At 43.9% G+C, this 12,535-nt stretch overlaps 1 protein-coding gene across 1 annotated transcript in view; it reads right to left on the bottom strand.

Annotated features, from left to right (window-relative positions):
* Positions 1 to 1,477: 1,477 nt before the first annotated feature.
* Osbpl6 (oxysterol binding protein like 6) overlaps positions 1,478 to 12,535 on the bottom strand; it is a 96,565-nt gene continuing 85,507 nt past the window's right edge. The window contains exons 18-25 of the mRNA XM_032903530.1: positions 11,765 to 11,902; positions 11,226 to 11,289; positions 9,316 to 9,394; positions 7,455 to 7,599; positions 6,196 to 6,340; positions 4,524 to 4,650; positions 3,215 to 3,337; positions 1,478 to 2,182 (exon numbers count right to left, since the gene is read on the bottom strand). Of these exons, the coding sequence (XP_032759421.1) occupies positions 2,074 to 2,182; positions 3,215 to 3,337; positions 4,524 to 4,650; positions 6,196 to 6,340; positions 7,455 to 7,599; positions 9,316 to 9,394; positions 11,226 to 11,289; positions 11,765 to 11,902 (930 nt within the window). The 3' untranslated portion in view covers positions 1,478 to 2,073. The remainder of the gene's footprint in view (positions 2,183 to 3,214; positions 3,338 to 4,523; positions 4,651 to 6,195; positions 6,341 to 7,454; positions 7,600 to 9,315; positions 9,395 to 11,225; positions 11,290 to 11,764; positions 11,903 to 12,535) is intronic.

The raw sequence follows: 12,535 nt of genomic DNA, 5'->3' as shown, positions 1-12,535 counted from the left end.
GCCTTGTGGTCTCTCTATTCCGCAGGATTCTTTTCTTACTTAGGCGGTTGTAAGGCCGTTTAGTCAGACACTAGTAAGTAAGGGCGAGACCTACTTTAAATCATACCATAAGCCTTATCTGATGGAGGAGAACCGACTTTTGTGAGGAAGTCCCTAAGGTTGTGATTAAGTCCTAATTCAATATAAAATCAGACATAACTAGAGATGCACAGGTAAAAGAGCATCAGTTGAACAGAGAAAAAAGCCGTCCATGACAAGGGAGGAGGTTTTACAACTGCAGGGCGAGCCACCTAGGAGCACAAGGAGAGAGCTGGGTGAGCCCAAAGCCTGCCTCTCCCTCTGCCTCTGCCTCTGCCTCTGCCTTAGGGAACTTTTTAGGAGAGTGAAGTTCCAATCCAGTGACTGTCAGCTGTGTGCATGGTGCACAGACTTACGGGAAAGGGGAGATGAATTTGGGGAAATTCTGAATTTTCCTCCATGTTCGCAGCAGCTTTGGGCTCTATGGTGAGTTAGCCATTATTAGGAATGCTTTGTGGGGGGAGAAATAACGCCAAGATTTATACCTCTTAACAAAATAGAAAATGTCACTAACCTTGTTATCAGAGTCTAAAGTAACACTTAAATTCAGATGGTAAGAATCTAAGAATAAAACTCTAACTAACGATAAAATATATGTAATTTTCTAATTCACTAGGAAGCCCCCTAGAGAGTTTTTTTTTAAACGTACAGGCGTTTATATAGTCATGTACATGCAGGAACTTAAAAATGCCAATGCAGGCTTCCTACAAAAGCGTCTGTGTGCCTGTAGAGGAAAAACAAAACTCGAAGGATTCAAAACACATCTTGCCTGCCCCCACCTTTGGGATGGATAATTTTTTTTTAAGCCTAAGATTTATATATCTGCTCTTAGCAAGGTAGATGATTAATACGTAACCGTGTAACATATGGAACTGCTTGGTTTAAAAAAATAAAAAGGAAGATGGTTTTGCATAGGATCCATTTACAAAATGCAAACAAGCCTTTGTTCTCTGTGGAATCTGTCAAACGCTGGGCATGAGTCAGGGATGTGCTGCATGGCCTGGGTGCCACTCAAAAATGGTACGTTATGGTATCACCCAGCCCAGGCAGAAACTGGTGTCTGTTGCTTCCTACTGAAGTTTAACACTGATTACCGGTGTCCAAATCACACACAACTTTTGCCAAATACCAGGGCACACTGTGAGGTCAGACGGAGGAGGGATGGTTTACTGTCTGGACACAGGACAGGAACTCAAAGAACGACCCGGATACAGAGATCTACTTCATATACAGTACCTTAGCCCTCTTGCCCCTCAGATCCACCACACCAGAACTGACTTAGCAAGGGAAAGCGTGATTTTCCCCATTTAGTCCTCATATCAGCCGAATCAATGCTCTGACCAAGAAAGTGAGTCATGCCGGGATTCTAACGATCTGCCCTTCACATACACCTATGAGCACACATTTAAAAAACAGTTTATTGTACATCTCTGCGTTTCTTAAGGCATGAACAATGTGGTAAAGATGGGATGGGTTTCGGGAAGCATCAACGTCTATTCTGACGATGCTGAGAACAAGCACACCACATCAAAAGAACACACTTCAAGTCTGAACTAACCCACTATGGCCCAGGAGCTCCTAGGGATTCGGGATGACGCATTCGGACAGCAGACGGAACGTGTAGTCTGTGTATTGTTTTAGACTCTCCTGGTCCGCTTGAAGCACACAGTACAGGTTTCTCATCTTCTTTTCCAGCTCTCCCGACTTTGGATTTTATATTCTCCTTCTTTTAGTCTGCTTTCCGAGGAGGGCATGGGTTTTATTTATTTATTTGTTTGTTTGTTTTAAGGAATATGGTTGCAGCAAAACAGAAAGGATCCAAAAGTGGTTAGGAGCCTTGTCTAATGCACTTTTGAAAATCCATTATAAAGATGAATAGAAAAGCAAATGGGAGGTTTTCAGTCGACCCAGAAACCACGCGTAGCTATAAGAAACATAATTGTGCATAGTTATTCATTCCGAGTGTGGTGTATTGGCTAGCTCTACGTCTCCAGTTTACCAAAGAACAGGGCTGTCTACTTTGCTAAACCCAGGGTCCTTTCGAAGTTCCCAGTAGGTGTCGTTAGAAACCCAGGCTTCTCTTTGATTTGCGTCAATAACTTTTCTGTGAAAATACGAAAGTCAGTGTTAGCCACAAGGAACGTCAAGGTCACCTGAACTGAGTTCTTTCTCACATGCATGTCGTATACAATTGGTGTCCTATCTGCTGACAGTTGATACGTCGACAATGGAAGTAACTGTTTTCAATCACTAAATGATTGAAATAAAAGAAAGAAGGAAAAGGACTAAGGGCAGGAACTAATGACCATTAATCACCTCTGGGCAAGGGGAGAAAGTAGAGAGGCCCAAAAACACAGCTCGGTAAGCACTGTAAGGAAGAGCTACCTCCCAGGAACAGTGCAACACCAGTAGCTGCAAAGGCCTGTGAAGCCCATGTCTGGAGGGCACACTGCAGCCCTGCAGCCCTCTGAAGGGCACACTTCAGCCCTTTGAAGAGAACACTGTAGACCTCCTGAAGGGCACTCTGCAGCCCTCTGAGGGGCACACTGCCATCCTATGATGCTCACACTGCTGACCTCTGAAGAGTGGGTCTGCACTTCCGGTGATCACAACATGGCAGGTCTAAGGGGGAGACTGTCACCCTTTTCTGTGCATGCTCAGAAAGATGGCATAGATCTGGAAACCACAGATTCATCTGTGTGATGTTTAATATAATCCTTTAAATAATCCTGGAGTAATCGTCTTTGATCATACCACAGTGGGGCCAAATCTTAGCAAAGGCAAGCTCTGTGTGACAGAAATAAAATCAAATCCTAATGAAGTCATGGTGCCCTTGGGGCAGAGCCCCAGCCACTGCTGGGAACAATACCCTAAAGGGTCCAGAAAAAGAGAAATGCCTTCTGGTAAGCTCCTTCACTGTCCACAGAAAGAAAAGACCATTGAGAAGAGCTGGCCAGTGACAGTCACTAACTTCTACAAGCACAAAATCGGATTCAGTTCTCTCACTGTCTGATACAAAGTTACCCACATTTGCTTAAGTTCCTAGACACTCTGCACCCTTCTTTTTCTCTTTACCACGAGTCCCTCATGGTTCGTGGTAACAGAAAACATAAACTTGTGGGAATGGCTGACTTACTTAAAAAATTTTGGTATGTGCTCAAGGTTGTTTTCCTCCATGTAGCGTCTTCGAGATCTTTGGAGTTCCTCAACTCTTTGTTTCTCTGCAGCTGCAGCTTCTAGGTTCCCTTCTTCCAAAAATCTAGGCAGAATACAGTTGATATTCCAATGTTAGCTCCTTTTAAAAAAAAACACTGGCATAACATTACCTGATGATTACTGGTAAAACCCTGAACCGTGGTGACATTACTGATATCCCTTCATGTCTGTTCCAGGCCAAGTGCCATTAGTCTGTACAACAATTAATATAGTTTCTGTATGTGTGGACTGAATTACTCCACTGGGAACACAATGGAAAGGGGGCAGGTGACTGGTTTAGCCTTGGGCACTTCTCTGTGCTGTCTGGGAGGCTGTCAGCTCAGATTTTTCTGAAGAATGGCATGAGGTCACAAGTTGGGTTCTTTTCCTCATAGTGCCAAATGTATTTGTTAAGGCCATTATGCGATGCTGGATGGTGACTGGCTGTCCTCTACTGAGAGACCAAATTGACAGCAAGTTTTCCTCTTTTACTGGAAGTGTCAGAGAGATGCAAAAGAAGGTATGCTGAAATAGAATTGAGGTCAACAGACTCAATGATGATTTGTAAATGTTTATCTCTGTGGCTACAATATATACTGTAGAAGTTAACTGATGGAACTAAATGTAAATCAGTGAGATGCACATCCCAGGAACAACACAAACTGCATTATTTTTAGCACAGTATATGGAATCATACGTAGAACAGAATGCAGTGAAAGTCACACCAAGAACATTTTAGGAGGGAAAAACTGCACACACACCTAGGAAACAGCGAGCTGATCTTGGATGGAATAGAGATGGCAGACAGAATTTTAGGGAAAATGAAAATGAATTCTGTAGAAGTGGAGGACATCATGGAGCATATAAAAATAACACAAACGGAACTCAGTGTTTGAGCCCTGTCACTCTTGATCTTCAGTTTAAATGACACTTCGTGTTACAGGACAGTGTGTGTAAAGAGGTTATAAACACAGGGAGAGGAGCAATTGTACAGTCACCACCCGAGGTTTCAGACATTTGGTAAATATGGGGGGGAAGCTTTGTGCCCAACATAACTGGCCATTGAGTAAGCCTCTGTTTTAATGACCCTACAGATGCCATTTTGCCCACATTTGGAAACTCAGGTATTTCTGAGTGAATAAGGGAACGAGAATGCAGGAAGGAGCAAAGAAACGATGTTGCACATAATCCTGATCACCTCTGACACCTGCGCTGTTATCTAGGATACCACAGAGACCTGGCGCCCTGACCTTTGATCTGGCCGGAATCGGGCATCTGTGGGAGGAAGGAGCTCCTTCAGGACTGGATCCAACTCGTTGAGCTCCACGGCAAACCTCGTAAAGCCATAGTAGAGCTCATAGTTGGTTGGCAGAGAACCTGGAGGGAGACAGAGAGCAGCTGTGAGAAGGAAAGGCTCAGAGCGAGGGAACGAGTGACTTCCTCAGGAAGAGCACTGAACTGGGCTTCGAAAGCCCAGCTTACAAACAGGTTTGTACTGATGAACACAACACTGCTCTCCTTTCGAGTCATTAAACTGATCCTCCTTTGCTAGGTGAGAAGGTTTATGTGGATGGTTAGCACTGAAAGGTTAGCATATTTAATAAAACCCAGCCCTTAAATAAAGCCTTACATTATAACAATGGCCTTCATTCTCTGAACACACATCCAATTAGGTAACTTTATAAAGACCAGGATGGTTAACTACAAACATTTTCACTTCACCAGAAACATCTGCCATGTATACCCTCATTAGAACATTTAAAAACTATTTTTTTTTTACATTAACTCAAGTGGGAACACAGGTTTACACTGCAACTGCCTTCAGACACACCAGAAGAGGGCATCAGATCCCATTGGTTGTGAGTCACCATGTGGTTGCTGGAATTGAACTTGGGACCTCTGGAAGAGCAGTCAGTACTCTTAACCACTGATCTATCTCTCTGGCCCTAAAACTAATTTTTAACTGTGTGTGTGTGTGTGTGTGTGTGTGTGTGTGTGTGTGTGTGTGTGTGTGTGTGTCTCACTTTGCTGTCAGGCTGGTCTTGAATTCCCGAATTCTAGCAATTCTCCTGCTTCAGTACTTGTTTCTCCTAAGCACTAGGGCTGCAGGTGTTCACCATCACACTTAACAGTGCGGTAAGATGTCACTTGATGCCTCACTTCTGCTAGGAAGTGCCCAACCACTGATTAGCTCCCCCAACCTCTTATTGGTGCTTATTAGAAATTCTAAGAACATTTGTCTGATTTGCTCACTGAAGCCTTTCAACCACCTAGAACAAGGCTGATGCACAGTCAGTACTTAGTAAGTAAGTCACTAAGAACGAAAGAATTAACCACTCTACCAGAAGGAAATAAACACCTGACAGTGCCCTTTAGGAAACCAATAACTAAGTTCAAAAGTTGGAGGTGACCTGATAAATTCCGATGAAGGGAAACGTTCCCTAGCAATATTTCCCCATTCATACTTGATATTCAATTATACGCTAAGGTAATGACTGGCTCTGCCAATGTCTTCTATTGAGTGCCGGCATGCCACAGTGTTGCTGCTCAAGTGAAAAAGAATCACTGTAGCAAGCTCCTGGATTTGTAGATTAGAGACGTTATATTTCTTTTCTTTTATGTAAAAACTAAACATGAGCAAGGGCTTGCTTATGCATTTCAGTTTTTTTAGTACACGAACTGTTTGCATGCATGGGTTTTGTTTAGAGCCAACTTCCCATGGCAGATTTCAACAGGTCACCTGACTTCATGTCAGTGATTCGGCCCGTTTTTAATGATCAGGTATCCAGCAAGGGCCTTGAGCATTTACGTTTCGGATGTCTCTATTAGAAGGAAATGCAAGGCAGACTCCATGGTACACCCCCGTGTTCCCTCCCTTTTGTTGCCCACAGCCTCCTGACCAGGACGCTCAGGTGGTCTCACCTGGTCTCCAGATGCACTTTGCCGAGGGGGCCACCCCGCAGTAGAGTCCTTCGTGCCACTTCCCAAACAGTCGGTGCACCACCTTCCCCTCCTGGTCTATCACCACCCCCTGGACTTCATTCACGTTGGAGTTCCAGTAATTCACCTGGAAAACAAGCAACCCCGAGTGCTTTAGCAACACCAACCTGTCCTCTCCATATGAACAGTGTTTTCTCCCTTGGCCTGTAGCTCAGCACATTCCGTCCGTATGGAAGGCTGCCCTTCTTGCTCTCTGTCTCAGCAGAGCCTCACTAAGGAAGCTTAAGCTGACTAGGAACTTACTGGGTAGCCCAGGTTGACACAAAACTCAAAATCCTTTATCTCAGACGAAAGTGCTGGGCTTAGAGGTGTGCTACAATAGCTGGTTAGATGGATTTCTCTGAAACGGGCAGCGAAGGGCTGGGCATGAGGCATGAGCACTGGCTACCATGGGCAAGGCTGTAGATTTGATTGATTCTTAGTACCATAAAAACCAAACCAAACCAAACCTACTCCATGCCATTCTCTAGCTAGCTCCAGAGCAGATCTAGCTGAAGAACCCAATATTAACTCATAGGTTAGTGATTTTTCTCTTCAGATTTTCTCCCTTTGCTCATGGACCTTAATGAACTTCAACGGGACATGATGTCAACATAATCGACAAGCCTGTAATATACTTAAAGAAACATGGATATGGTGTAATATATTCTACTTCGGAGCAGTGTTACTGGAGAAATGGGGTTCCATTGGCATTTCTGTCCCTAACCTTTTTTTCTAGTTAATAAGGTAATGCTTTCTTTTGGCTCAATTTGGATTGCTCCAGGAAAGGGTTGGTGGGTTTGGAATGACTGGCAGCTGTCATCTGTATGGTTCTATTCAAGTATTTTCAGAAAACGGCAGCTGTTCTAGAATGAGCTCCCTAAAGAAGATCACCTACATATATCATGCCATCATCAGGCGGTAATAGACACTACAGCACTCAGTATAGGGATGGAATATGGTCTAGAATTTTACTGATGATGATGTTATTCTTTGAAAATAACCTCACTTCTCCTTTGGCATGATATTTTTGACCTCTACAAATTCAGAAGCTTGTATCTCTCAAGCGACTCAAGGCCAGTTGTGCTTTCTTGTCTAAAATGCCCAAACGTCTAAGAAGCCATGATTCAGGGCAGCTCTCCTCTGATTGCTTCCCGAGGAAGCATTCTGCACAGTCCTTCCTTTTCCACAGCGCTACTCACCTTGACGAATGTGAGCTTGCAAATGCAAACACTGCTTTTGGTATTTCTAATGGTTACTTCGCCGTAATGCTCGATCCATCTCCTCCCACTGAGGATGTTATGTATACACGTGGTGACTTTATTCCACACATAGTAATCTCCGTACCTACAGACAACACAGCACTGGTTAAAAGCCACGGACTCAGATATATCAATGTCCTGCAAAGGAAAATATTCTTTGGATAAAGCCTCCTACTCCCTTACTTTCTCCTCATTTCTTGAAAAACTTCTGTGCAGTCATAGAAATGCGTGACATCATTTATTTACTCACAGTGATCAAGTGTTCTCTGAACCTAAAGGGGCTAAGCTCACCAGTGCCTCTCTCTGGCCCTCTGGTACAGTGGCGTGTAAGAAAATGCTCAAAAAAGTATCATGCAGTTTACTATTTACCAATGAACAAAGGATGAGAACAGAAGAGGAGTTTAGTCCTTAGATTTCTGGCACAGGGAGGGATTATTGGGCAAGCCATAGCAGATGAGGCTGACTCTGTAGGTTTTGTGGTGGGGAGGCGGCCACTGTGTATAAGGGGTGGGTAGGACACAGGGGCCAGGAAAACCACAGTATCCAGAGTTCTGTAACAGTGGGCTCCAGGTCATGACGAGGGCGGGGAAGGGATTTAATGACCCAGCAAAGACTCTGTATTCGCAGGCAGGCAATGCATACTGGTGGCAGGGTTGGAGGGAAGAAGAATTAATCAGGTTTGAGACAGATTACTCTCAGAACACTCTTAAACTACACTGGCATAAAAGTTAAGAAGAAAGATGCAGTCATTCTTTTGGAAAAAGTAAGCAGGCCCATCTATGGCATGAATCTAATGCAGATTCTGGGGACTAAGGTATGAATATATTTCTTCCAACCAATGAGAGGCCATGGCCACAAATCAGGTGTAAGTTTGAGCATTTCTTGTATTTTCAAGTAAAACTGTATTTCATAATGAAATAAAATGCTTCTAAGGTCTCACTGGTGTGATATGGGTATTACAGATACTTGGAAAACTCAATCATGAATTTTCACTTATTGCACACTTACTCTTTATTTTTATCTTTTTCATATTCAATTCACCAGCATATTCTGTGCTTCCATATGCACATGCACGCACACGTGTGTGTATGTTTGTGTATGTGCGTGTATGCACAAGCATGACCCCAGGTGCAGGGCATGTGTGTGGAGGTCAGGGCGTAACCTCAGGTGGTGTCTTTGCCTTCCCACTAGAGACGGGGTCACTGTGCTTTTTCTCTCCTGCATCCTGCAGGCCTGAGAGCTCTCTGAGGATTCCTCTGTCTCCACCTCCCATCTTCCCACAGCAGCACTGGGATTACAGGCACGCATGCTATGTGTATCCTGTTTTTACATGGCTCCTGGGGATTTGAACTCAGGTCTTTGTGTTTGAGAAGTGCTTTTATACACTGAGCCACCTCTTCAGCTCCCCTCTTCAGTACATCCTACCCAAACAGATAAAAACCCAGATCAGCCAAACAAGCAAATGATAAATTAATATCTTGTTTGTATGGTCTATGTCTTCTAAAATTTTAAATATAGAATACAATCATAAAAAAACCCTGCATTGCTAGTTTTTGGTAAATAACTTTAAAAAATGTAGGCTGACATGTTGGTGGGAGTGTGGCCCGTGTGGCTTTGGGCTGACCAAAGGAGGGACGCCAGGAGAGCAGCAGGAAGCCGTGGTGTAGGTACAAAGGCGGTTGTGTATGCTGTGGGAATCCATTCTGATACTTGTGCTGGAGGTGACTTTGGAGTCTTCCAGAATACCCACTTGGACTGTAAGAGAACGTACGAAGCCTGAGAGGAGAGGAGAACAACCTACTTTGGAAGCATGACATTCAGGGTTCCGACGGGCAGGATCTCCATTGACTTTCCCCAGAATTTATTTTTCCATCTGATATCTAAACGAGATAGCGAGAGGACAAAAATTCAGCGCTCCACGTCTGATCGGTTCTGTAGAAACCAATACCCATGCCCTATGTTACAAGGCAGATTTTGTAATCACAACTGACTGTAGTGTGCATTTAATATCCCAAGGACCTGTCGGTCCTTGTGAAAAAGCTAAGGTGGAAATATTGTGACTCTACCCAGGTTCATTATTTGTTCCTCTATAATCCCGCTCCCTGTTTGTTTCCAGAAGTTTGGAATAAAATATGCGTATGCGAGAGGTGTTCATACATGCACATGAACCTAGAGACTATAGTGCTTAAATCGTCAGATAATAAATGCTGTTCTGATTAAACAGTAAAAATAGTCAATACACACGCACACACACACATACACATGCATGCACACACACATGCATGCACACACACACACACACACACACACGCACGCGCGCGCGCACACACACATACAGGGCCTGAAGTAATGTAAAAATAACTGCAGTATTTTTATTTATTTAATTGACTCATAACACATTTTTCCCTATATGAAGGAGTTATATGTCTCAGGAGAACAGCAAAAGATAAAAAAAATGAGTAATCTAAAATCTTTCCCTACAGATAGAGATTTATGAGCACGTGGGATGAACTTAATGAACATGTCTCCTGCACTGGCGATGGCACAGCCTGAGGGCCACCATTCCTTCTCATTGATGGCTTTACGTTTTCCACATGGAGACTCAGATCTACCGGCAAATCTGTAATAATCACCTGGTCCCTCTGGATAAACTAAAAAAGAAATGATTAGGGCTGTCCTTATAAGACTTCTGACCCTTGGTCATAACCAAGAATTAACTTATTTTCTAACGTTGTCATAAAGTACACTTACAGCTCTCTGTCACGGTGTGCTCTCAAGTTAAGGTAATGCTTCCCGTGAGCAGGGAAGCGCCTCCCACACACAAAGAATTATTTTACACTTAATAGTCAAGTCAGAAGATAAGCTCTTTACTTTCCTAAGGGGGTTTTAAAACTTTTAGATAAGACTGAAATTATACCACAGCAACGGGACTTAAATAAGAGAGTCTTCATTTCAAAATGCACGCTCCAAAGAGTCAAAAGACAGTGAGTCACTTCAGTGTTTAGACCATTGTCCCTCTGGGGAGGGGGCTCTTCGAGAAAATCTATGTGCTATACACACAGTTTGCAGATGCTCCAGTTCCTTATATAAAAAGTGCAAGATACTTGCATGTCAAAGATGCATTGCTCTCATGTACTTGGAATTATCCTTGGATGATCTATAAGAACTAATAAAGTGTCAATCCTCTGTAAACAGCTCTTAGTGTTCCATTTCTTGTGGGATAAAAGAAAACTATTGGTATGCGTTCAGTCTAAAGAGTTCGTCTGAGGGCTGTCCATCTAGGCTGGTACGTATGCTCGCAGTCATGTTTGGGTTGACTAGATGTCTAGACAGAGGTGCCATTGAGCATTCCTTTGGGATTAAAATCTCTGCACACACTCTGAGGAGAAGCAAGAGGGCAACAGACAGCACTGAGGCCTGCATGGCACCGTGAGACAAGGCGATGGCTCCAGGCCGCACAGGCAGCATGGAGTTCTGAAGTGTGATGGACAGCGTGTGAGCTCCATGGCTCAGCATCTCATTTCCAAGACGACACAGTTTCATATTAAAGTGGAAAATTTAATTTCTCAGGCTGATCCCTACTAACACTTACTACTTGGCTCTGAGTTCCCAAGGCAGAGATAAAACTGAGCACAGTGTACTTTTAGTAGCTAGAAAATGTCCACAGGCTTATCTGTTTGACTCTCGATTGTAATTGACTGAAATACAAACCTTGCCAAAACACGAAGTTCTTGGATTCACAGTGACAGGCAGAAATGGGTGGATGATGGCTAACCTGGAAATTAAAAATAAAAAGGCAGTCATGTTAGTATTCCAACTCGTATACAGGATGGTTTTCTTTGTTTGTTTGTGACAGGGTCTCACATAGCTTGGACTGGCTTCAAACTTCCTGCATAGCTAAGACTGGCCTTGAACTCCTGATCCTGCTGCCTCCACCCAAGCGCTGGGATTTCAGGATACACTGCAAATACCTAGATCATCAATGGTGTTTTTTAAAAAATAAAATCCTTCTTCCCCAACAAAACTAGAGAATCCAGTTCCAATAGTAAATTCGTCTCAAAAGTGTAAGTCGTTAATATTTATCATCATGCTTTAACGCAGAGAGCTTACACACACTTCGAGGGGACAAGGGTGCAGTTGAATTATGTGTGTTTTCTGTTAACTGGTAAACCAGCCTGTCCCATACACAGTTATCAAGGCTTTCCTTGTCACTGCGCCGTTCTCTTACCTTGGACAGCAACCTTACTTACTTGTTCCGAGAAGAACCGAAACCCCTTATCTTCTCTTATGCACTCATAGGTCTCCCCCAGGACCGGATTGAATGGCTTGCTTCCTGCTCTGAAGTAGGTGGAACAGTACCCTGAGACTGCAAAGGCAGCGACGAGAACCTGCAAGGTCACAGGAAAGAATCGCAATGTGGGAGGGACCACCCCAAGTCTGCTTGCCTCTACTTCTACAGACTGGGTACATCCGTGTGTGTGTGTGTGTGTGTGTGTGTGTGTGTGTGTGTGTGTGTGTGTGTGTGTGTGTGTGTGCGCGTGTGTGTGGGTCTCCTGACTTGATGCTGCTTGTGTTTTCAGTTATTTGGATCTTTATCAATACACTGGTAGGGCTAAGTTAAACTACTCCTGTGAGAACCGTCAGGCAACTGAAGCCACGTCCTCTACACTCATGTGTCCACCCGATTTCCTGAATAACGGAGAGGTCAGAGGTTCCGAAGGCCAGCCTGTAAGCCATTTCACAGGCATGCAGGAGTAGCTGCTGGTGCTGGTTAGAGCAGAGGTCAAGTCCTCCGGCCTTATGGAATAGAGGATAAAGTAGCAACAGCAAGTTGATTTCTCAGGGCTGTGCTCCTGAACAGATGGGCTCTCCTGGCACTCAAGATGAGCTGACAAAGCAAGGCCCAGCATGCTTTAACCTCTAAGGAGTAGGAGAGTTTTGAAAAACTTTAGGGAACGCTCTAGGCCAGCAGGTACGCCCACGCAGCTCAAGGTCACACATGCACCTCAGGATAGCTCTGA

This window comes from Rattus rattus, chromosome 5 (assembly GCF_011064425.1).
Source record: "Rattus rattus isolate New Zealand chromosome 5, Rrattus_CSIRO_v1, whole genome shotgun sequence".
In the NCBI taxonomy this organism is placed as follows: Eukaryota; Metazoa; Chordata; class Mammalia; order Rodentia; family Muridae; genus Rattus; species Rattus rattus.
Note: the sequence above shows the minus strand (reverse complement) of the source record. Positions and strands in the feature narration are given on the sequence as shown.